The 27,119-nt window shown below is 39.4% G+C and overlaps 1 protein-coding gene across 3 annotated transcripts in view; it reads left to right on the plus strand.

Moving 5' to 3' along the window:
• Positions 1-27,119, plus strand: part of ap2b1 (adaptor related protein complex 2 subunit beta 1) — a 173,546-nt gene that overhangs the window by 59,825 nt on the left and 86,602 nt on the right. For all 3 annotated transcript variants that reach the window (XR_008725710.1, XM_055657871.1, XM_055657872.1), the window contains exons 15-17: positions 19,209-19,250; positions 20,125-20,271; positions 22,798-22,943. Coding sequence is in view for 2 of the 3 variants with exons in the window: in XM_055657871.1 (XP_055513846.1) it covers positions 19,209-19,250; positions 20,125-20,271; positions 22,798-22,943 (335 nt within the window). In the remaining variant the exon portion in view is untranslated. The remainder of the gene's footprint in view (positions 1-19,208; positions 19,251-20,124; positions 20,272-22,797; positions 22,944-27,119) is intronic.

The raw sequence follows: 27,119 nt of genomic DNA on the forward strand, positions 1-27,119 counted from the left end.
GTTTTTAGTAATTGTCTGATTGTAATTGTTTAATGAAAGTTAGATCGGAATGGCACAGTTTTGCACCCCAACCTCTGCAATATCAGTTTAAATTGTTGAAATTCTAAGGTGAATTAATATTTGTTGTAGAAAAACGACAAAGATTTTAATCATCTGTAATATTCAGTTTTTTGTTAACAATTGTGACTAATTGGAAAACGTTTGCTTGCCCAAGGGTACATAGTTTATTTTTAATGTTTGCCTTCGCGTTCAATTTCAGATGAGCTTATTTCTGATGCAATGTTCCATTTAGTTAATGTTTAAGAAGGAACTGCAGATGCTGGAAAATCGAAGGTACACAAAAAAGCTGGAGAAACTCAACGGGTGCAGCAGCATCTATGGAGCGAAGGGAAAAGGCAAAGTTTCGGGCCGAACTGTTACCTTTTTCCTTTGCTCCATAGATGCTGCTGCACCCGCTGATTTCTCCAGCTTTTTTGTGTACCTTCCATTTAGTTAACTTGTCTGCAGGGTTAGTTCTATTCTTTATGGGTGGAGAAAAAAACATCATTACAAGGTTTGACCCTTTGCCTTAAGATATTACAATTCAATCAAACCCTATATTTTTTTGATTGGTTGGGGGAAAAGTTATTAAATCATTTGACTAAATCGAAGGGCTATCTTTGAACTATTGCTCTGCTTCTCCCGTGTACATGATGAAAATTGCAAAGATGGAACTTTACTTTTCGTCCTACATTTGATTATCAAGCTGCTTAAAATGGTGATCAGTGCTTGGCTGATTTTAATTTTGAATCTCTGATTTTAATTTTGAACCTTAGCTGTATTTTTGGGTTAGCTGGGCAGTGCTCTGGCATCTTCAGTTATTGCTTGATTAGCAGGGACATAATTGTGGTTTATATTTTCCATCTTTATTTACATAACTGTTCTTGCATGACATACATGAAAAGATTATTGTGTGCATGTTGGCATGCAAATAATTTTCTGCATTTGTAGTTTGGCTGTATAAATCTATTTCTTTTAAATGGAGTGTCAGATGTGTATGAGCTGAGAACAGAGATATAGATACAACAGCAACTCAGAGTTGATCCAGTGCTGTCTGAATAGAGATTGCATGAACTCCCTTCGATTGCATGGATATACTCCATGCTCCAGTTTCCTCCCATATCCCAAAGACGTGGTAATTTGTGGCTAATTGTCCACTATAAATTATATCTGATGTAGGTGGATTATTGGAGAATTCGGGTGGGATGAGAGGGCATTTGAGAGAGAGCAGATTCCAGGAAAGTAAATTGGCCAAGGGGATTGCACTGAGAGCAGGCATTGACATGATGGGTCAAATGGCCTCCTATGTTGTAAGGAAATATAAAGAGACTGTGGTAAGGGTAACCCAGACTTAAGAGAGTTGGGATGTGTAAAAAATAATGAAAGAAAGAATAAATACTGTGGCCCAAATTTATAGGAGTGGCTCTCCCTCCACAGTTCAACCTTTACAAGATGATTCTCAGACACAAGCTTTATTACCTTTGAATAGGGAACAGGTTCATGATAGTACCAAGCTTCTATTTTACTGACATAAAAAAAGTTTCTGTGATTTATTTCCTTATTTCTCTATCTGATAAAATTGGAAAGTGATTGCAAAATCTTCCATTGATCATAGTCATAATATGTTTTTGCTTGCTGCTTGTTAAAATCTGTTGTCACACAGAGCCATATTTAATTATATCTTAGACAGCTTTGTACTACATTTATTTGGGGGGGGGGGAATCACTGTAGATTTCATGTGCCAGTGAAGAGTAATAAAAGGTATACTAAAAGGAGTAATGCATGACAAAAAATATTGAAATTATAGTTTGAAAAAATAAAGATGAAAGCTGAGGCTTTATACGGCACAGGTCAGACCGCATTGTGAGTAATTTTGAGCCCCATGTCTGAGGAAGGATGTGCTAGTGCTGGAGAGGTCCAGAGGAGATTTACAAGAATTATCTTAGTTCTTGGGTTAACATAAGATGAGCATTTGACAGTGCTGGGCCTCTCCTAGCTGGGGTTTAGGTGAGGAGAGACCTCTTGAAACTTACTGAATAGTGAAAGGCTTGGATAGAGTGGATGTGGAGAGGATGTTTCCAGTAATGGGAGAGTCTAGGACCGGAGGTCATAGCCTCAGAATAAAAGCACGTTCCTTTAAGAAGGAGATGAGGAGGAATTTCTTTAGTCAAAGGGCAGTGAATCTGGGGAATTCATTGCCACAGAAGGCTGTGGAGGCCGTGAATGGATATTTTTAAGGCGGAGAAAGATGGATTCTTGATTAGTACCGGTTACAGGGGTTATGGGGAGTAAGCAGGAGAATGGGTTTCTGAGAAGGGGGTGTTGGATCAGACCATTGAATGGTGGAGTAGACTTGATGGGCCGAATGGTGTAATTCTGCTTCTATCACATAAACTCATGAAATGGATCAGCAATGAACAATGGTCTGAAAACATCATAAATTGATGAAGAGGAAACAAGCCACATATAATCTGTATACAAAATAGCAGCTCACATTTCTTTGCAGAATTTCAGGAATTTTAGTTAAAGCTATTCATTCAGGAAAAGATAACATGACAAAATCTGTGCTGGAGTTGCCCACTTTTACTGCACAGAATGTAAGCTTGAATATAGGATCTTGAATATAGGGTTGATTTGCAATAGAGGGCAAGAGAAGAATTTTAGGTTAACATTTTAAAGTAGCAAACTAAATGTCGCAATTAGCATAAAAGTAATTGGAGATTGTAAATTCCTCTGTTATATATGCTTTTGTTCTCGGTACATTCAGCTCTTTTAATTCAATGGTTATGTACAGATTTTGATAGCTCATGCATTTTCCATAGATGCATTTCATTTTAGTAACATTAAGTTATTAACTTAACTTGTACTACCAGATTTAATACTCAATACATATAAGTGTTTGTTTTAAAACTAAACAAAAATGTTTTCTGCAGCAGCTTGTTTAGTGATATTGCTCAAGTGGTAGTCAGTCAGTCAGTCATAATAACGTACAAAATAACTTCTTAACTTATTTAATAATTCAGAGGCGAAAATCAATTCAGTGCTAAATTATGTGTAATTGATGCTGCTGGAAAACAATTGCTTAGTTGTGTATCCAAAAATCTAAGAACGTCGCGCTTCACATCTTTGCTCGCAGTCCACTGCCAATCGCATTTGAGGCCCAATAATAAACATTGCATGCCTCTGGTGGTAAATGTTCAATTGCATGAAGATGAGTGAAGGGACCTAATCAACTAATTAAGTGTCAAGTAATTAAGAACCACTCGGTTGCTCTGACTTTGTTGGCAAAGAGAAAAAGGATTGATAGTTGGCAGAATCTAGCTCTATAGATTGTGCAGAAGACATGACAACTGCTGCAAGAAGTTATCCTTGATTTTTTTTCATTAATTACTTGCTATGAGCCATTCCCAATCTGATGATGGGTATACACTCACTTTGACATTTATCGTAATATTTTTCAAATCAGGTTGTAGACGAGCACCATTTAAAAAAAATCAAAGCAAAAAAGGTTAGAAAATGAACAGGGTTCAATAAATAATTTCCATGCTGTCTCTCCTGAGTAATATGTGCTGTGTGAGTTTTGTTTTCTCTAAGCAATTTAAGAATGGTTAGTTTAGTTGAGATTGGGCAGGGAGCTAAGCAGACTGTAGCTGGCATTAGCAACTAATCAATTAATGTAATACCTATACCAAGGATAAATCTATCCTGCCTTTTGAGGAGTATCAGGAACTTTGAGATACTAACCTAACACAGCGCATCACCTGTGCTATTAATCACTGATAGGATCTAATCTAGATCATGACCAGTATTAACTGTACCCCAATGCAAAGGTTTTGCGATCTTGGAATAGTCAGGGTAATTGAAGTGTATTGAGTGCGTTTATAGGATTATTACAGGTGAAGAAGATCGTAAGCGTAAAGAATTCCTAAAATGTGAACAGTAGAACTCTTTGAATCCATATTTTTCTCACCTACTGAGGGAAAAAGAAATCTGTATTGGATCCAGTTCTGGGAAATAAATTGGACATGAATTTGATTTCAGGTGAGATCTTGTTAGAAGTGATCATAATATATTTGGCTTTAATGTATTCCACAGGAAGGGAGAAATTAAAATTGATGAAAATGAGCAAATGCAGCTTGTAGTTTAAGTGAAGTGAGCAGGGGTTGATAAAACATGTACTGGCTAATAACAGAATGGCAAGAAGATATATTAATCTTTGGTAGGTTATCAAGGCAGAGGTAACTTGGAATATATACATCATAGATCTCCTGACCCTGGATGTACAGAATTCCAATCTTCTGCAACTTTCTACAAATATATACCTCCTAATTTCAGAACAAAATGATTGGATCATTATACTGTACTGATAACCCCCAGCTTAAATGGGATGGAGTAACTAAGGGATGTGGTAAAAGAGCAGATGTTGCATCTTATAAGGTTGCACTTGAGAGATCTGTGAGGAGTAGTGTGACTGGTGGAGAAAGAAGAGTGCACGATAAAGTTGCAAAGAGAGTGGTCACTTTGGTATTAATCTCGCAGTTGATTTCTAACTTGTGTATGAAACATTTTATTTTAGAGCTTCAAAGTCAATGTGCACACAACACATACCTTCTGGTATAAACGATAGTATTTTTTGTTTTGCTTACATGCAGAATTCAGTGTAGATTGCTATCGCTTGATGACAGTAATAAGGTCAATCATGTGATGGGTTTTAGAGCAAAAATCTAACACTTATGGGCGTGTCCCACTTAGGCGATTTTTCAGCAGTCGCCTGAAATGCCGTCAACTGGAACACGGACACAAACACACCCCCCCCCCCCTCCTTCACCAGCCCCTTATGCAGGCGGGGACAGGGCAGGCGGGGGGACTGCTGCCTAAAAATTTCACACGGTCCAAAGCCAAGGTCATACAGACACACACCGCGATAAACAGGAAGCTTAGCGCTGGAAGGGGTGGAGATGGAGTGGAGACAACTTTTTATAAGCCACAGATACACGGTTGTGAAGCTCATCGTACATTTAACATTACCGGTCGGTTATCCTTGGTACTGGAAACTACTGCTTTACCGTTTTTTTTCCCAATGAGCCAATGAAATTCACCGGTCAGCACCGGCTACAACCTACGAGAACCTCCGAGAACCATTGACCTCCTGGCAACCCACTAGGACCTCCTGGCGACCCACCTACGGCACGAGAATTCTCGCTACTCTCCATGGCGGCTTCATTCTAGTCCCCGCTAATTTTTAAACATGTTGAAAAATTTGCGGTGACCATAATGAGGCCGCGACTAGTTCCCAGAATGCGGGAACTCCTCGCGACCATGAAGGCGACTACCCGGCAACTACCCGCGAACATGTGCCGATCATGTGGCGAACCGCATATTCTCCTGCAGTCGCCTAAAAAGTTGCCTAAGTGGGACAGACCCATTAGGTTTTGTGTTTTAAATCCTGTTCAGGCTATTCAAATGAATGGCGTTTCTTTTAAATATCTTTGAGTATGCTGGGCCTATAGATTTAAATTATAAGAAATGCTAACTAACTTTGAATTGGAAAAGGTTGAAAAATATTGGTAGTGTTCCTAAATGACATAAGCATTCAGCAGAGTAGACAAGATCGACTGAAACCTTGTAAATCTATCTGCCGCTACCACCTCTGCATTGAATGAGCTACCAGAGTAGATGGTGGAGGCAAACAGATTTACAATGTTTTAAAGGCATTTAGACAAGTACTATGATAAGAAAGGATTAAAGGGACATGGGCCTATAGAAAGGCAAATTAGATTAGTGTAGATAGGCATCATGGTCAGCCAGGACAAGGTGGGCAGAGAGTAGTGTATGATTCTAAAATCAAGGAGGCATAATTGCAATGAGAACTAGTTTCTCGGGAATAAAATCAGAAAACATTGTAACATAAGAATTGAAATTTAGTAAACAATCTTGTAAAAGTATGGATTAAAAAAAACAAAGTGTGGAAGGAACACAGCGGGTCAGGCAGTATTTGTGGAGGGAATGCACAGATGACATTTCAGGTTAAGAATCCGTTTCTGGGAAGATGAGTTCAAACGGGTTTTTTTCATCCAAACCTAACTAACTGCATAAGAGGAAAAAAAATCAAAATAATTCTGCAATATGTATTATGAAACAATAGATGGTAATTATATCCAGTGTAATTTAACAGTGCTTTGGATCACAACAGTGGAGCTGTGACATTTAATGGATGAAAACGATGCACTTGACAATAAGAAGTAACTACTTAACTTAAGCCTTACAAACCTGTTTCTCTGTTACCAATGATAGATAATTTACATAATGTGACTTTAATGTCTCGGGTCCTACTTTTACTAATTTGGTTTAAAAACAATGCTTTGTCTTCTTCTTTATCTTGTGGCTCTAATGTTGCTCTTTTTCTCCTTTCCTCTGTTCCTTCCTTGCTCATAACTTACATACTCTATGAATTGAGATGGGAGACGCAGAACGGGTAATGCACTTCAGTCTGTTACATCTTTTCCATCTCTGTTGCCATTTGTCACTTTTAGCAAAGCTTTGAGTCAGTCTCTTCAGCTACATACATTAAGCCTTTTAGATTTTTCTTCTAATTTGTTTTTATCCATTTTCACATGTGCCACATCATTCTCTGCCCCTCGTCTGAGTGTGTGATCCTTGACTGTGTGATCCTTGGCTGTGTGATCCTTGGCTGTGTGATCAGGGTGCTGTTTGGGAAGTCCAAGACAATCCTAAAGACATGAGAATAAGATAGGCCAAATAGCCCTGAGAAATTATTTTTCCGCTCAATGGCGGAGCTATAATTAATTATCTGACTTGCATCAGTATCACTTGAAATTTACTTGAGCAAAAATCTTATCTCCCTTGGGCTTTACATTTTCAGTTGATCCCTAACAGCAGTTTTCAGAATTTTTCAGATTTCTGCCACTTTTTTATTGGTGTTTCTACCATTACACTTAAATAGCCAAACTTTACTTTTATGTCTTCTTTTTAAGAGTAAATATTTTTTTCCTAAAACCCTTAAATCACCATGGATATCTTCATTAAATCACTTTGTACTTTTGCACATGAGCCCCAAGACTGGGTGTTTACAATTGAGGAGATGATCACAGATTTGGGGAGACGGGGTGGGGTGGAGGTGGGGGAGATGTTGCTCCAGGATATTGGAGATCAGGATGAATGGTACTGATGAATGGTACTGCTGGAGATTAAAGAAAACATTTGAGGAAGATGGATACCACAAATCCAGGCAGTGCTTCAGTTCGGTTTGCCCCTGCATCTGAAGCCAAAATAAATCTCAGATTAAGAGCTGGTGTAATATTGTCATGGGCCTCATGTGCATAGTAGAATTCTGTGCATGCTTACTTGTTGTCCAGCTTTCCTCTGCTAGTTTGTTCAGAATCTCTCATTTAATATGGATGGTAGGTAAAACCACATAGCGTGATAGAGCTTGTCCTCAGAAGATAGGAATTCACCTGTGCAAGAGATCTGTATGCCCAGTAGTGTCCATCTGCGAGGACATAACACGGTGATTTTAGATCTGAAAATAGTCCAGAAGTATACTGGTTTAATATCTTATTAACTTAATTTCTCTTCACAATTTGGGTAGGTATTTACTGTTAAATGTCCAATTTTGATGCTGATACAAGGTTGGACCATAGTGTGGGCTGTGATTAGAATGAACAGAGGCTTTTGCTTCCTTTATGACATAACTAATTCAATGGACAAGATCACAGTATACTGTGCAGTCTGGTAAAAAAGCAAATTATTCTTTAAATGGTGAGAGATTGCTGTTGGTGTTCACAGGAACCTGGGTGCCCTGGTACATGAATCACTGAAAATTAATATGCAGTTGTTTTCAGCATTTTCTGTTTACATATTCAAAACAGAGATTAATATTCCAGCAAGGTCCTGAGGGACTGTAGAGTAGCCAATGTTATTTCTTTATTTAAAAAGAAGAGTAGTGATAAACCAGGAAACTATATGTGTAGGAAGGATCTGCAGATGGCCCTCAAAGTATATAGATCAGTTACAGAAATGGGCAGAGAAATGGCAGAACTAGTTTAATCTGAGCAAATATGAGGTAGTGCACTTGTCAGATGTAAGGTGAAAGTATACTGTTAATGGCAAGGTGTACAGCATAGGTGTACAGAGGAATCTTCGGTTCGAAGTCCTTCGCTGCCTGAAAGGGGAACTCGAGTAGATAGAGTGGTAAAGTAGGCTTATGGTACACTTGCCTTCTTTTGTCATGGCATTGTGTTCAAGATTCAGGAAGTCAATTTACATCTTTATAGGTCATTTGGTCGGCTGCATTTGAGTATTATATGCAGTTGTTGTCACACCATTTACAGAAAGGATGTGGGAGCTTTGGAGCGGGTGCAGAATGCTGAATGCTGCTTGGATTAGAGAGTCTTAGCTGTAAGGTAAGGTTGTACAATCTTGGATTGTTTTCTCTGGAGCATCGGAGGCCATGGGGGAAACCTGATGGAATTATATAAAATTATGAGAGGCATAGAGAGGGTAGACAGAACCTTTTTTCCTAGGGTGGAAATGTCAAAGACTAGAGGACAAGGGTTTAAGGTGTGAGTGGCAAAGTTGAAATAGATGTGCAGGTCAAATTTTTTACTTGAGAGTGGTGTGTGCCTGGCATGCGCCATCAAAGTTGGTGTTGGATGCAGATACGAGGCTTTTAGGTAGGCACGTATATATGCAGAGATATGGATTACGTGCAGGCAGAGAAGACTAGTTTAACTTGGCATTATGTTTGGTACAGATATTGTGGGCCGAAGGACCTGTTCCTTGGCTGTACTTTTCTATGTTCTGTGTTCTGATAGGTGTTTTAAATATTAATGGAATCATGGAATATGGGATCGTGCAGGAGATGGTGTTAGTAGAAGTTCAGCCACGATCATTTTGAATGGTGGATCAGAGACTCATTTTCTGTTTCTTATGTTCTTAATCTACACTGCATAGATAATATTAACGATCAAGATTGACAATTTGCATTTAGGTTTACTATCCTTACACTGCAGAAGAATAAAACCAGTACACGCAGCACAGCTGCCATTACCCTGGCTGAGATCACCAACTTGTTGTAGATTGCATATTAAACCAAATGCAATGTTTTTTTTACATACAGTTTTTTGCACATAATCATAGGCAGTGATAGTTCAAGATACTGTAAACTCCCATCCTTATTTTAATTCATTATTCATTTTTTGTTGTGGGTTTTTTTTAGCGTTATCAAGGAAATTTAATATATTTTCGTTGCTATTGATTGACTTTTGAGCATTAATTCCGGAGAAAGTGTAAGTGGGAAGTTAGTGGAAAAGGACTCTTCAGGGTTTTTGACAAGTTCCCCGTGTCTTTGCATTTAAATTTGTTGCAAGTGGTTAAGTAGTTATGAATAGTACAATAGATTACATCCACATTATTTTCCCTTAAGACCTGGGCTCTTCACATTGCCAAAGCTTTTCAACTAGTGGATGTATTACCTCCTTTGTTCCCACTCAAACATTTCTCCACCACTCTTCTGTTCTTTTCCCTCCTTGCCTGTTCTGTTGTTTTATCTCTTGCTCATTCTCACTGAATTGGTGCTTTTATGGATCTATTATTACTTTAATAGAAAGGTTGTCCTGCACATTTATTATACAATGCATTCAGAAAGTATTCAGACCCCTTCACTTTTTTCACATTTTGTTACGTTACAGCCTTATTCTAAAATAGATTAAATTATTTTTATTTTATCATCAATCTACACACAATACCCCATAATAAAACAGCGAAAACAAGCGTTTAGAAATGTTTGCAAAATAATTAAAAGTAAATATCTGAAATATCACATTTACATAAGTATTCAGACCTTTTACTCAGTACTTTGTTGAGGCACCTTTGGCAGCGATTATAGCCTCAAGATTTCTAGGGTATGACGCTACAAGCTTGGCACACCTGCATTTGGGTAATTTCTTCCATTCTTCTCTGCAGAACCTCTCAAGCTCTGTCAGGTTGGATGGCGTGCGTCGATGCACAGCTATTTTCAGGTCCCTCGAGAGATGTTTGATCGGATTGAAATCCGGGCTCTGGCTGGGTCACTCAAGGACATTCACAGACTTGTCACAAAGCCACTCCTACGATGTCTTGGCTGTGTGCTTAGGTGTGTTGTCCTGTTAGATGGTGAACCTCCATCCCAGTCTGAGGTCCAGAACGCTCTGGAACAGGTTTTAATCAAAGATCACTCTGTACTTTGCTCCGTTCATCTTTCCCTCGATCCTGACTCGTCTCCCAGTTCCTGCCGCTGAAAAACATCCCTACAGCAAGATGCTGCCACCACCATGTTTCACTGTAGGTATGGTATTGGCTAGGTGATGAGCGGTGCCTGGTTTCCTCCAGACGTGAAGCTTGGCATTCAGGCCAAAAAGTTCAATCTTGGTTTCATCAGACCAGAGAATCATGTTTCTCATGCTCTGAGAGTCCTTTAGCTGCCTTTTGGCAAACTCCAAGTGGGTTGTCTTGTGCCTTTTACTGAGGAGTGGCTTCCATCTGGCCACCCTACCATAAAGGCCTGATTGGTGGAGTGCTGTAGATATAGTTGTCCTTCTGGAAGGTTCTCCCATCTCCACAGAGGAACTCTGGAGCTCTGTCAGAGTGACCATCGGGCTCCTGCTCACCTCCCTGACCAAGGCCCTTCTCCCCCGATTGCTCAGTTTGGCCGGGCAGCCAGCTCTATGAAGAGACCTGGTGGTTCCAAAGTTCTTCTATTTAAGAATGACTGCGGCCACTGTGCTCTTTGAGACCTGCAATGCTGCAGAAATTGTTTTATATCCTTCCCCAGATCTGTGTCTCGACACAATCCTGTCTCGGAGGCCTACGGACAATTCATTAATCGCTTGGTTTTTGCTCTGACTTGCACTGTCAACTGTGGGACCTTATATAGACAGGTGTGTGCCTTTCCAAATCATGTCCAATCAATTTAATTTATCACTGGTGGACTCCAATCAAGTTGTAGAAACACCTCAAGCATAATCAATGGAAACAGGATGAACCTAAGCTCAATTTTGAGTGTCATAGCAAAGAGTCTGAATACTTATGTAAATGTGATATTTCAGTTGTTTTTAATTACTTTGCAAAAATTTCTAAACACCTGTTTTTTGCATCTTCATTCTGGGGTATTGTGTGTAGATTGGTGATTTAAAAAAAAAAAGAATTTCTTCCATTTTAAAATAAAGTTGTAACGTAACAAAATGTGGAATAAGTGAAGGGGTCTGAATACTTTCTGAATACACTGTATGTTACTTTGAAGTCATTAAAGCACTGAAGTATGCCCCTTGGCATACCATGTACATGACCTTTGTTAATCTCATTTTCCGGTGCTTGGTCTGTAACCTTCTTCCCTTGGTGATTCAATTGCTCATCTAGTTACTACTTAATTGTTGTGAGATTTTTTGTTTCCCCCTCTCTTGGGCAGTGTGTTCCAGATTCCAACCACTGGCAAAATATTTCCTCCTCTGATCACATCTAAACCTCTTACCTCTTATCCTATCATTGCACCTCATAATTCGTATATCTCAATCATATCCCACCTCAATCTTCTCTGCTCCAAGTGGAAAATTACCCAACCTATCCACTCTCTCCTCATAACAGAAAAACTTCACCCCAGGTAACATCCTGATGAATCTTCTCTACATCCTGTCTAGTGCATTTGCATCCTTCCTCTGCTGTAACACTCGATTTTCTCTCTGTGGCCGAACCAATATTTTATATGCACGCAGCATAATTTGCCTGCTGTATGTATTGTGTCCTGGCTAATGAAGGTCTGTATCTTGTATCCCTTTATAACTACCTTAACTACCTGTGCTTCTGTTGTCACATGAATCCTTGAATGTGTAATCAAGATCTCTCTGGTTCTTTAGTATTTCCTTGCCCCATCTTGTGCAAAGATCTTATAGCAGAGCTGCTATAGGATCTTTGATCGTGTGTACATCCCAGCTGGTCCTCCCAGAATGCATTCACGTTGCACTCATCAGAATTCAATTCCATCTACCATTGGTTTCCTACCATCTTATCACTTTGCCAATATCATCCCATAGCCCTTACTCTCAGTAATACTTTGTAGAAGTAATCATCATGTTGTGGGTTGAGATTAGCCTGCACTGTACTGTGACAACAGGATGGGGGATAGCAGAAATGCACAACAATATCAGCACATGTTTAGTTCTCAGTAGAAGGGTAGTCACAGAGAAGGCAAGCCTCAACATCTGTTTCCTGCTGAAAAGATAGAATATAAAATAGAAGTGACTGAATTTAGGTGGCAACATCATTAAATGTGAATGTTTCAATTTAAAGTGAATTTTAATTTATGTGAACTAAATTTTTGAAACATTTTTAAGCTGCAGTTCATGTTTAATTGGTTGAATAGGGTATAGATGTAAACATGGGGTCTCTTTCATCCAAACATCAGTATAAACATAGCAATTATTTCTGCTGAGTAATCTAGTACTGCTTGTTCCCATTTGAACTTTGGTCACAGGACACGTTAAAATAAGTACACAAAGGAGGAGGAATAGGCCACGTGGCCCTTTGAAAATACTCTCTTTCGATGTAACCATGGCTGATCGGATTTTGACATCTGTTCCATTTTATTGTCTGATCCCCGTAAGCCTTCACTTTTCCAAGACCAAAAATTTGCGCCTCTCAATCTTGAATATGAATTTGGCCTTCACTTTTCTTTGGGCTGAAGAGAGAAAAATTGCCGCCTCATTTCTGTGAGGACCATTATCCTTTAAGGCTTTGTGGGCTGTTGATAAGACACAGTAATTTTAGGGGACAAGTAAAATCAGCCCACGTAGTATGAACCAAAGCTAGATGATGTCATTTGACTTGGTTTTTGGGTGGTCATCTGATATTTCTTTTATGCTGTACATTCTTTTATTTAAAAGACATTCTTTTATTTATGTCTTGCCTTGTCTAGGGCAACAATATTCTCATTGTGTAGAAATGCCCTTTGAATATACCTATTATATAAAATATGTGTGGCCTCAAGCATATTGATTGAAAACATCTTGCAAACAATTTGGATGAATTGCTGTCCCTATATTCTGATATTTGAAAAATAAAGCACAAGAGAAGGCTACTTCAAGAATTTCTGGCTTTAACTTTAAACTTCTCCTTGTTATCTCCTCTTATTTCCTTGTATATCACCAGGACAAAAGTATTCTGATCATTTTAGTTTATATAATGAGTTTCCATATGTTCCCTCATCCAAAGATTTTGGTTGCTTCATCAGATTATTTTGCTTCCTTTTCCTATATTTTCATCTACTCTTATCTCTCTCTTCCTTTCTTCTCTTTCAGATATTATTCATTCTTTACTTATTGTCTGTTCCAATTGCCTTTGAGAAGGTGGTGATGTCTTTCCTTGAACCATTGCAGTCAATTTACTGAGAGCACTTCAATGTTGCTGTTATCTGGGCAGTTCTGGCATTTTGACTCTGTGATGATGAAGAAATAATTCATGTATATTTGGAAGTTAGGCTGGCATGTCATTTGGAGAGGAAATTGAATGTTGTTGGTTCAGTTCTTGATGCCCTTGTCCTTCTACATACTAAAGATTGTAGCTTTAGGATTTGTGTTGAAGATACAGGAAGTTGATGCAATGCATTGTATAGATGATACACAAGGCAGTGAGCAGTAGGCAGGTGCTATAGACTTGCACGGGAAGGTAGACGCTCCTGCCCCTATGAGTCTCGGGCAGATGGGGCTCGTCAGCCTGGGAAGGCAGTCCATCTATAAGAGGGAAATCTCTGATTTAAAACCTCCACTGCCTTGTGGCCATATCCGGTCATGGAAAAGGCTCCTGGAGTAAACCTCAAGAAAATCCGGAGTCGGAGCCCCTAAGGCAGTTCATCGTTGTCTACAACCTCGCTCTGTCAGCTCCTGGTGCCAAACTGTAATGGCCCTGCTGTTCCTTTGGATTGATCGGCGACATGGAGAGGGGGGACGTGCTGCATGGGCAACAGCCTGTCCTCCATATGACTTCGCCCAGGTTTGCATCCGACCAGGATGCATCACACATGGTCAGTCATGACCGAGAGGGGCCTACTACTACCACATAAGATAGCTGGAGGTGGAGAGATTAAATGCTTTTGGTCTATGAAATCATAAAATGCTGGAAATACCCAGCAGAACAAGTAGCATAATGACCAAGGGTCACCTGTGTGAAATATGCAGGCAAGTGTAAAATATACCATCTATCTGTGCCTTGCAAATGATGGCTACATCTTGTACCTAGAGCGTTTATGCAGTTAGTCCAATTGTTTTGGCCCATAGCGATAGCCAGAACTTTAATCAAGTGTCAATCAGTGACGATGCTGTTGAACATCAGTTTGATTGGCACTTTCTTCTTCGGGTATCTTACCATGTTCTAAGTCGCTAATTCCTTTTTTCTATCTCAAACTGTTTTAAATTCTCTCCACTACAACCTAGACATAAATTGGATCCTCTGACTCTAGTTATGATAAACTATATTTTCTCACCCTCAAATTGACTGCAGCCTTGTATGCTTTAGACCCTTTGTCTTGCTGTTTCTCTGAACTCATAAATTTCCTCCACCCGAATGCTTGGATAATCAATGCCATCTTCAATTCTTGTATGAGATTTTCATACAAGAGGTCTAAATTCCTCTTCCTGGTTCTTGTCTGGTTCAATTTTGCGATTTTACTTCCTTAATTAAATTAGCGGTTGAGTACGTTGCTGGGAAGGCCAGCATTTAATATCCCCATCCTGAATGCTTTTAAGTTGCTCATGTTTTATCATCATCTTGAACCGCTGCAGTCTTACTGGTACAAGTTTTTCAATGGTGTTTGGAAGGGAGTTCAGGATTTAGATCAGCACAATGAAGTACCAGTGGTATGGTTTCAAGTAAGGATGGTATGTAGTTTGGAAGGATACATAAAATTATGTTGTCCGTAGATATGGCTGCCTTTGTCCTCAGTGGTAGAAGATGCCGTAGCAATAATATTGGCAACATTTCTGATGCGCATCTTAAATGCTGCACATTACACAAGTTACACAAGTAATGGGGAGATTAAATGCTTATATTGGTGGATTTTGGTGGATTTTGAGTCCATATCAAGTTGGTTATATTTGATTGGACAGTGTTGAGTATTTTTGGAGCTGTATGTCCAGACAAGTGCCAAGTATCTCATCACGTTCTTGATTTGTGTAGATGATGGAAGTCATTCACTATGGGATGACCGGCCTCTGACCCGATTTTGTTTATGAGCCTGGTTGAGTTACTGCATTTAAGATCACCAGATAATTATGACTGGGGACGATTTATAATAGTGTGTTTAACAATCAAGCATTGGTGATTAAACTCTTGTCTGGCTGACACTTTTGTATTGCAAATGTTACTTGCCATTTATTAGTCCATGTCTCAGTCTGGTCATATCTTGCTGTATTTAGGCACGGGTTGCTTCATTTGTTTTGCAGTTGTGAATGGACGTAAACTTTGTACACAAGGATGCTGTGGATAATTTCACAATCAGATGGTAGGAAGGTAATTTATGAAGCAGTTGAAAATAATTAGGACTAGGATAATATTCTGTGGAATTCCTGCTGTGAGCTCATGGCGCCAAAGTGATTGATGTCCAATAACGTGAATTATCTTTGCTCACGCAAAGCATGACTCCAGCCACTGAAAAGTTTTACTATTGGTTCATTTTACCAGAACTCTTATTGATATCTAGATCAGCCAAGCTCACATTGCATCTGGAATCAAGCTACTCATTCTTTGCTTTGATTAAGGCTGTAATGAGTTTAGGTTTGTGGTCACAGTCATAACAAGCACCAAATTGAGCATTGGTGAATGGGCAGGTGCTGCTTGAGAGCAGGTCAACAACATCTTTCACCTCTAAGCAGATGTCCATGATAGACTGATGGGGTAGTAATTAGTATATTGGTATTTGCCCCGTTTCTTGTGAATAGACCAGACATTAATAATTTTCTACTTGGACTGATGAGTGTTGCAACTAGCGTAGAGTAGCTTGACTATAATTGTGGTCAGTTCTCGAACAAAAGTATTTTTCTCCTCGGTTCCCTCTCCAAAACTCGCCTTAAATTCCTGCTCCTCGACCACATTTTTTGGTTGTCTGGTATAATATCTCAATATCTAGATGTGTTGTGTTTAATTATATTTCTATATAGCTCCTCGGACTTGTTTACTGTAACCATGTTGAATAAATGCAAGTTATTGTTCAGTGACTCTAATGTTCGAATAGGTCTTCTCCAACCCATTACATTCTGCTGTTTTCTGATACCAAATTGAATAAAGAGAGTAATGTGCCATATAATGCAATCTGCAAGTAAGCCAAGTCTCTAAATACAGTTATTTGGCAGTGCTGACTAGGTAATAGAGGGAGCAGTCCATTCACATCTGGATTATTCCCTCAATTACATTTTGCATAATGTGCCCTGTAAATCTGGTGTCATATCAGAATAGTGCATAATTGTGAAGCCGTCAAAGTTGCCTTTATGATTACTTCTGGTAGATGGCTTTTAAATGTTCATTCTACGGAGCAATTAGGACCAAGTGATCCTATTCAGCTTTACGCACCTTTGATCAATGATAGCATGTCATTGATGTACATCACTGTTCTCTGCTGACAGCCTCTATCTCTTTGAAGAGTTCTTGAATACACATCGAGATAAATTTACTTATCAACATGTTATCATCTGTAATGTGATGTAAATAGGATGAGTCACATTGGGCACAGACTTCATTAACATGGGATAATGAACAGTATCATTTCATTAAGCTGGAAGCAAGTCTTTTCCTATATTTTGTCCCCCTCCTTTATAAATTGAGTGCTCATTGTGTTTGAGTTGCTGCAAGCAATTCTTTTGTTGAGGATTTCCTTTTGCATCGTAACCATTGTGACTTCAGTTTGCTTCCAGTCAAAATCATAATCATAGCACAAACATAATCTTATTCTGGAGCTTGTACAGACTAGATATTAAAGCAAACTTAATTCATACTCTTTCGATTTATGTAAGGTGGAAACTAGATAGACATGAAAGGGAAAGAAATAATACAAAAGGAAATACGGTAAATCTCCTGTAATTTGTTACATGGCGAATGAAAATCCAGATTTTTTTTTTTAATGCTGCGTTCCCTCTCATTCCAACTGGGCCCCACCCCATTTGCCGTGCTCCTTCACACTGGTGGTTTAATTGTGTTATGTTATCCATTGAAATAGCATCCAGTAGTCTGGAAAAGGGCCTAAACGTGTCATTGTCAGTGTTTTACTGTACAGTTTATTGTTTAAGAACTGCAAATATACAGGAGATCAGGAAGTATTTGTGGAGAGAGAGAAAGTCGATATTAATTTTTCAGTCAATAACCTTTCAACAAAATGGTGGTAGAAAGCCATTGGCCTGCAGAATTAACTCTGAGTCTTTCTGTATAGTTACTGCCTGATATTCTGAATATTTTTAGTTTTCTTTCATCGTGGTTGTTCTGGAGAGTGATCTTAAGATTTACCCACTAATGAGCCACATTGCAGGTAAATGTGCACTCACTGTCAACACACTAGAATTTATTCATAGGAGTCATTATATTAAGCAACGAACTCCAAGAGAAATATTGTTTATTGTTAACTTGTTATCACAGAAGTGCATTGGTCAATTTTCATGCCATATTCTCTGCTCTGGTCAAGCTGACGAGGAAACACCTCACATTTTCTGGGATATTTAATAGGAATTAAGAACCATTTGTATGTTGGCTTTGCCTAGCAAAATATAGCATAATCAGAGATTGAGTTGCATAACAAGATAAGTAAGTAAGTAAGTTTATTGGCCAAGTATTCACATACAAGGAATTTGCCTTGGTGCTCTGCCCAGTATTGAATCTTACAAGTTTGATCAAAGAGCTGCATTTTAAAGCGTGATTCAAATGAGAAAAGTGCAGGGTGACTAGCAGGAAAGATTTAGTGAAAGAGTTCCAGAACTTTGGAAGCCAGCCGAAGGGACAACTGGCAATAGTGGAGCACAGGAAATTGAGGAAATGCAAGAAACCAGAATTGGAGCAATTCCTGGTTTTCAGAGTTTTAAGGCTGGAGGAGATTACAAAGATCAAATCATAAGGTTTGTTTTAAAAAGGATTGATCTTTCTAAATGTGAAGGCTTGCTGAACTGGAGGCTATGCAGGTCAGTGGAGGACCAGGACTTTGTACAATAATTCTGGTGGTCTGAAGTTTACAAAGGGTGTAAAATGAAGAGTCAACCAGGAAGACCATGGAGAAATGCAATCAGATCTGGTGATAGCCATCAGAATGAGGAATCTGTTCTCAGGATGCCTCAGCACTTTGATGTTCAACTTTGATGGGACCAAATAAGTCCCTTCTAAAATTGTCCAAATGAATGACCATAGGCAGCATAAGAGTTGAATGGACTTGTACCTAATAAAATCATGTGGTCTGTTGTACAGAGAATCCTGGTGAATGTAAATATTTTGCAACCTTCATATGTAATAAAGCAATTCCATATAAATGTCATACTGCAATCCTTGGAAATTGAATTTAGGATCATTGTCATGCCAGAAATATGTTATGTTTTGGAACCAAGGTGCAGACTGGTTGCAGTATTCAATTGCTTTCTGAGAGGTTTGTTGAGGAATTAATTGCAGCAGAAGCTAATAATCCAATTCAGCGTGTGTGTCAAGGTATGAGTGCACACAAACGCTGCATTGATCACATTTGAATTCATTAATAGTAAACCATCCTTGATATTGATCTTCCTATCTCACTCATTCCCAAATGATTCTAATCATTTTTATGGATTGGTCAACTCTATTGACCTGCTTGCTGAATGAAAGTGCTGCCTGCTTCTTATTTCCTTCTTGAATATACTGACTGAAGGCTTAATTGTGGAGACCTATAACAATATTTTACATTTCCCTCAAACCCTTGAAAGTAGATGATAATAATTTTAACCTGAAGCAGATTTTTTAATTAGCCCTTGATTTGAGAAATGTAATTTGACCAGGTTATGGCAGTACCCCAGCTTATGAATGCTTTCCTCCCTTCTTCACCTGTTTTATTTTATTCACTTCTTGCTTATTTTCAATACTTGTGGTCCCATTGACCCAGGCTCTTTGTATTCTATATCTTTCAGCTTGGAGGAGATCTCGGTGGGCCGACTGGTGGGAGTCCTGCTGTGAGTTTTCCTCAAAGTCATGGATGGATTACGCTTAAAATTTGTGATGATTTAATAATTTCAGGAAATGAAATTAAAGTATCTCTCAAGCCTAAAGTAAAGATTTTAGCTGCAGTATGATTCCATTTGCAACTCCACCCCTCTCCACTGGTAGTTTACCAAGTATCCCAATCTTACGGCTGTTATCTAGAATGTAAATCTTGTCAGATGTGCTATCTCTGCAAGAATTTATCATAAACACGAGAAAAACTGTCCCATTAAATAGTTGTTTGCATTGCATAGATTATTTGATACAGAAATAATTCACAGACCGAGATGTTCTATGTTGATGCTTTTTGCCCCATATAACCCCTCTCCCATCCCTCTTCATCCCTTGTTCCTTATCCCTACCCTTACCAGCATTATCTAAGATTCTCCTCTATCCCCAGTGTTAATTTAGTTTCACTACATAAGAAACTTAGAGTAAATTTAAATAATTCTGTTTGATTTCTGAAATCATTGCAACACTCTTGTATCGGTATCAAGCGAAATCACAATATTAAATTATAATTGATGCTTCTATTTGATCTATATCTTCAGTCTTTTAAAATGTTAATTGTGCTTAATATCACTATAACAGAATTTGACTGCAGATGATTTCCCAACTGAACAGAATTAATATTCATATTTATTTAAACATTTTTCCTGTTGAACCGTTTCATGTGAATTGCATGTAACGGCAATATAGACCAATAGAAAGACTGTGTAAAGATGTGCATGTAAAATGTCGATTTAAAATCTCATTTTGCGATTCATTTGGATTGTAAATAATTGGGCGTCAACTTAGAATGGAAGCACTTCCTCGTTGATTTTTTGTATTTTATTTTTGTTGCAGGTTGGTCAAAGCTTTATACCTTCTTCAGTACCAGCTACCTTTGGCCCATCTCCAACTCCTGCTGTGTCAAGCAGTGGGCTAAGTGATCTGTTTGAACTGCAAACTGGAATGGGAATAGCAGCTGGAGGCTATGTGGCCCCAAAAGCTGTAAGTGATGTCCTGATCTTCATGCTACAGAAGATAAATGGAACTGACTCTGTTTTTATCAATTAGATTTCAGATGAAGGATTTTTAGCAAATGTTAGCCTGTCTGAAGCAGCAATTCCGAGTGATATATTTACCACTAAATAGCATTTACCTTCTGTTCTTGCAATAAGTTTGGAAGTTAGACAAGGAGGCTACAGTGCTAAATGAAATTGTCCATTTTTTTAAATATGTTTACATAGCATAACAAGTCCATGCTGGTATATTGGTTAGAGTCATAGGGTCAATACAGCACAGAAACCAGCCCGTCCCGATCCAAAACACTATCTGTCTATTCCCTCCACGGATGCTGCCTGACCCACTGAGTTATAGAATCATATAGCACAGGCCCCTCGGCAGAAAGTCATCCATTCCTGCCAAAATACCTCATGTAAGCTAGACTCATTTACCTTGTTTGGCCTCATCCCTCTAAACCTTTCATTGCCATGTACTGCTGAATGTTTTTTAAATGTTGCTATTGTACCTGCCGCAATTACTTCATCTGGCAGCTCATTCCATATACTTGGCAGCCTCGTTGTGAAAAAGTTTTCCCTCGGGTTCCTATTAAATCTTTCCACCCTCAGTAGAACTCGGCCCTCAAATTCTTAATTTCCGTGGGAAAAAGACTGCATTCATCCCATCTATTCCCCTCACAATTTTATACACTTCCTTAAGATCACCCCATAGCCTCCAGTGCTGTAAGGAATAAAGATATAGCCTACCCAACCTATCTCTAAAGCTCAGGCCCCTAGTCATAAGTTCATAAGGAATTGGAGTAGAATTTGGCCAATCAGCCCATCAAGTCTACTCTGCCAATCAACCATGTCTGATCTATCTCTCCTGCCTAACCCCATTCTCCTGCCTTCTCCCATAACCTCTGACACCTGTACTAATCAAGAATCTATCTCCTAGTCCTGGCAACATCTTCATAAATCTTCTCGGCACACTTTCCATTGACATCTTTCGTATAGCAGGGCGACAAACTGAACAGAATACTTCAACTACAACTCGCCAACATCAAGCACATCAGTAACATCATATTCCAAATTCTAGACTCCATTCCATGACTAATGAGGTCAACATGCCAAGTGCTGCTTTCACCAATGGTCCATTTGCATGGGTTTGAGGTTTCCCATAAATGATGATAGTTGAGTGTATGCCACTTGAAGTCACCACTCAGCAGATGTGATCCCTGATTGTCTGTAATGGACGTTTCTATCAACAATCTCGGCCCTTTGGGCTCTAACCTAAAACCTGCTCTAAAAACCTTAAGTTTGTATATTTCTGCCTCAAAGGAATGTACCAAGTTTCACATAATCACATTTTAGTAACAGAGTGATGCCTTTACCAATACTTGGTATAATGCTCTTGTCCTTATTAAAATGTAATATGCTCCTACCCACCCAGTTATTGCAAAATTTACCTGGTGTATATTAAAAATAAATTTTAAATGATTTGTTGCACTTTTCATGTCTCCCCTCTAGTGTGCTGACCAGAACTAGGCATGGTGCTCTAACAGTGGCCTAACTTGTGTTTATGGAAGATGTACCATGACTATTTGAAAAGAGCAAACACGTTCTTTCCTGTGTCCTGTTCCCGTAGACAATGTTCATCCCGCAGTTAAAATCAAATTGCCGTATACTTACTATCATGTTTCCTCCCTTACATCAGTGACCATACTGGATATAAACAGTTGGGGATGCCCTGAAGTCACAATAAGTATTTTATAAATGTCAAGTTTTCATTCTTAAATATAATTTTAAAAAACCTGCTCTTGCCAAGTAGTTTAAGCATCACACATTTGATTCATTCCCATCTTGCTGCCAATGGCCACAATCTATAACAATCCATAATTCAGCACAAATTAGAAAGATAATTTAACCATGCCTGAAAGACGAGTGCTGTGGGAACACTGGATTGAGTGTAAAGATGGAAAATGATTCATATATATTCTTGGAGATCAAGTACAATGTTCCTTTGCTGCATAGGAAATGCTCACTTTGGCATCTGTTTGAAATCTTTTGAGACCGCGTAGTTCTAAAGTGGATAAAATGCGATCGGAAATTTAATATAGTAATTTAAAGGGAGGAGATATGAAATTCATGCTGGTGATTTCATTTTAAATTAGAATGTAGTGGAGAAATGAGCAGACAAAAACTGTATTTGGTACAGACAGCTAAGCGCACCAAAGCCTGCCTTGGTGTCAGAGGCTGAACACAATGCTTGATGAATTTAATATAAAGACAAAATATCCAGAAATACCCAACCCGTGAGGCCACATCTGTGGGAAGAGAAACAGTTAACATTTCAGGTCCAGACCTTACATTGGAGACTCAAAGATTTTTCTGTGTATTCCAGCATCTTTTGTTTTGTTTTTTTTAGACTTCCGGCATCTGTATTTTTTTGTTTGATCCTCCAAATGTTCGATGAATCAGTTGATTGTACGTTTGTTGTCCTATATAGGGCTTACATTTGTTTTTTGTTCACTAGATATGGTTACCTGCAGTGAAGGCCAAAGGTTTGGAGATTGTTGGAACCTTTTCTCGAAGGCAGGGTCACATCTACATGGAAATGAATTTCACAAACAAAGCCTTGCAACACATGGTTGAATTTGCCATTCAGTTCAATAAAAATAGGTAAGAGACGCAGGCATTCTTGAACTGTAGACAAATAGTGCGATGTTAAAAAGAAAATATTTTTTATTTCCTTACTGCCCCTTTTATTTGTTATCTTTTCCTTTATGAAGTATGGTTTTGTAGTTAGTAGAAACAAAGAACTGCAGATGCTGGTTTGTACCAAAGATACACACAAAGTGCAGGTGTAATTCAGCGGGGGAGTCAACATCTCTGGAGAAAAAGAATGGGTGGTGTTTCAGGTTGGGATCCTTCTTCAAACAGTACTGCAGCTTTACTGTTGTTGGCCCTACTAAGCCAGTTGTTAATGGTGCCATCATTCATGTGTGAATTCAAAGAATGAACCAGCTATTAAATGATTTTCCATTGGATATCACCAATCCAGTCCTGGCTCACATCCTTTACATGCTTTCCAGCAAGTTTTTACCAATCAAGACTAGGAATTCTTGTACTCCATTTTCCATTACCTAACTTACATAGTGCCTGAACCTAGATGCTATTTTCCAGATATAGCTTCGACTGAAACTGGCCATCTTTAAACAGTGATTAAATTTATTTTAGCTGTTGATGGCTAAATCATGTAATAGTCATAATAAGTAGGGATTCTTCCAATTTTCATTGGTTGGCAGATAATGAAAAGCTGAATTGAAATTACAAGATTATTACGTGATCTGTCTTGTGCCTGAAATATAACTTTCAAATGAATGTCTTCCTGCTTAACCATGTGACAACACAACATTTCGTCTTTGTCACACTCATTTTGCTATGAGTTGGCTGAAATCGGCTATATTAAGAGCTCTGCATTGGTTTCACTTCTCAGCCGGAGATTTTTATCTGTTTCACTTTCCATTAACTGTCAACAACTCGTCTGTGAATGTATCTTACAAATTTAGATTTGAGAATGATTTCCACATTTTTGCTTCCCATCTACATTGCCAGCAATTAATTTGTCTGAGTTCCTCTTGCAAGTATGAATCCTCGTATGTTCAGTGGGTTTTTGGATGGTATACATAGAATACAGTCTTGTGAACCCGTATGCGGACGTGGCATCGAAGGACAAGAAGCCGAAGCAAAGAAGTGGAAGCTAAATAACTGACGGAAACTAAGACGAATCGCCAAATAACCGAAAGTGTATGAAGCCAAAATGCCAACAAACCAAAAGGGTGGGATGCCTAAAAGCAAACTCACTGAAAGGCTACTCTGCCGAAACGCCAACTCACCGAAAGGCTGCGTCACCTACAAGCCAACTCACCGAATGGCCGCTCTGCCGAAAAGTCAAATAACGGACATGGCATCACCGGGAGGGGGGGCGGGACTTATTACGATTGGTCCAGGTGTAAGCGGCCAAAGGAGCTCATCCCCCACTCTCCAACGGCCACGGCCGCCATCTGCCTCATTCCCCTCATCCCCCCCCCCCCCCCCCCCCCTTCAGTGCGGCCGCACTGTGACAGGCTGTGTTTCGGCAGCGCCGGGTGGAGCAGAGGTGTGGAACAGGATGGTCCCTCTGCCCACCCAGAGTCACTGACCGCAATGCACCACATTAAAACTCAGAGTTACTGATTTAAAAACAAAAATGTTACATGTATAAATAGTTCTTACATTCAGGATAATCTCGTTAATTAAGTGGTGGGATTATTTCCCTGTCCTAACTAGGCGTCCCACCTTTTTGGTTAGTTGGCTTTTAGGCGTCCCTCCCTTTCAGTTAGTTGGTATTTTGGCTTCGTACGCTTTCAGTTATTTGGCGTTTAGGCTTCATTTCCGTTCGGTTATTTGGCTTCCACTTCTTTGCTTTGGCTTCTCGTCCTTCGTCGCCACGTCCGGGTACCTGTGAGCCATTGCTCTTTGGGCCAAAACAAGAGTTAGCTTGGCTACTATTCAAATTTTTTTAATCTACATATCCGACTGAAACAATTAGTATAATATTCTTTCAGACTGGAGAAAGAAGAGGCAGTTTGAATTTGAAATAAAAATAGAAAATGCTGGAAGCGGCCAGTAAGTTAGGTTACATCTGTGGAAAGAGAAACCGAGTTAATGTTTCAGAATAATTATTAACATTTTAGGACGGCACAGTGGCGCTGCTGATAGAGCTTCTGCCTCACGGCGCCGGACACCCGGGTTTAATCCTGACCTCGCCGTCTGTGCACGTTCCCACTGTGGCCGCGTGGTTTTCTCCAGATGCCCCAATTTCCTCCCACATCCCCAAAACGTGCGGGTTTGTAAGTTAATTGGCCTCTATAAACATAGAACTAGTATGAACCGGTAACTGATGGTTGGCATGGATTCTATCTATGGACCTATTTCTCGAAACGAAACCAATAAAGACCTAATACAGGTATCAATATTAATTATGTTTCCCTTTCCACAGATGCTGCCTGATCTGCTGAGTGCTTTCATTATTTTCTGTTTTTATTTAAGATTTCCAGAAATGTTTTTATTTTCATAAGTTTGAATTTGAACTCTAGTTCCACCGCTTAGGTTCAATTCAAAATGTTGACAACAATTGATGGACAGTTTCATTAGAAACCATTAATTAGAATGACCCTTGCACGTGAAATGGCAATATTAAGTTGACATTTATGTGACAAGAGACCCAAGGATTGCTGACCTGAGGTACAGAAAACGGTCTGAAGAAGGGTTTCGGCCAGAAACGTTGCCTATTTCCTTTGCTCCATAGATGCTGCTGCACCCGCTGAATTTCTCCAGCTTTTTTGTGTACCTTTGGTTCAAGATAGGGATGTTCATATATGATATGGGCAAGGGGAGTAGGGCTTTGTAGGGAGAGCTTTAGTTTGTATTTGACGTGCTATAACTTTTCTGTCGGTATCATCTGTTGGTATAGAATGTTCCCATCCTGAAAAAATATGGTGTTTCTTAACATTAACATTAACATTAACAGTTTAAATGTAATTTATACCTGCAATTTAAGTGACTTGGTGGTTAAGATGAAACGTTTTTGGCAACAAACTTCAAGCTGTGTGTGATTGTGGGATGGTTTGCCTCAGTGGATGAGGAATGTCCACATGAAAGATGGTTTGCTTCTGAGATCATCAGCCTTTTCAATGACCCATCTTTCAAGTAGCAAGATCCTTCCTGCCATTGCCTTGAGGCAGCTGGATTTGTTTAAAACAATCTTATGATGAAGCCATTAGAGCTGAGCTTCAGGTAAGAGATAAATTAAAAGCAAACATTGCGACCACTGGAAATTTGAAACGAGAGAAAAAGCAAGAAACATCATCATGATCAAGACTCTGCTTTAGGACACTGAGCGTGTAGAGGAAAGATGGGCAGTGTAAAGAGATGAGAGGATGCGGTAAGAGGGGCTGGTAGGTGATAGCTGGAACCAGGTACGGTGGGTGATGATAGGTGATGATGTTAGGTGGGGAAGAAGAATAGGGAAGTTTGGAGATAGAAATTGGTGGGTGATGGGTGGAAACACTTGAGGGGGAAAAATTATGGGCAGAAGGAGCAATTTGAGGAAGGAGGGGAAATGTGGGGACAGAGGCAGAAGATGGAATGTGGGTCAAAGGTGGGATGATTTGCTGATGGAACCAAATGGAAGAGAGGATAGGAAGGGTAAGCCAAAGGGGGAAGTTTGTATACAACCCAAGGACATTTTTTTTAGTCTAGTCTGTGTTTGATATTGCTGTGGCATTGGAGAACGCCACGAACAGGTAGGTTGGTGTGGGAATGGGAGGGGAGCTGAAATAACATGCAACTAGAAGCACAAGAGTCACATTGTGGACAGACTTCAATTGTTCTGATCTTGGCTTGGTCTTGCTGATGTAGGAGGGTTATGCTGCGAGTACTGAATGCAATAAACAAGGTTGAAAGAGGTGCAGTTGAATCTCTGCCTCAACTAGAAAGGCTGTTTAAGTCGCTGGGTGATGGTGAGGGCTGGGTTGTTGCACAGAGGAAAGTGCCAGTGGATGGTAGGAATGGATGGGGAGGGGTGTGTGAGTGGACCAGCGAGTCACACAATGGTCCCTGCAGAAAGTGGACAATATGGCTAGTGTTGGGATCCTGTTGGAGCTGGCAAAACTGACTAAGTGAAGGCTAGAAGGGCGAGAAGTGAGGACCAAGGGAATTCTATCTTTTTTCTATAGTCAGGATCGAACTCGTGTCTCTGGTGCTGTAAAGCAGCAACTTTACCTCAGTGCCACCATGCACCAGGATGAACTA

The sequence above is a fragment of the Leucoraja erinacea genome, chromosome 28 (assembly GCF_028641065.1).
Source record: "Leucoraja erinacea ecotype New England chromosome 28, Leri_hhj_1, whole genome shotgun sequence".
Classification (NCBI taxonomy): Eukaryota; Metazoa; Chordata; class Chondrichthyes; order Rajiformes; family Rajidae; genus Leucoraja; species Leucoraja erinaceus.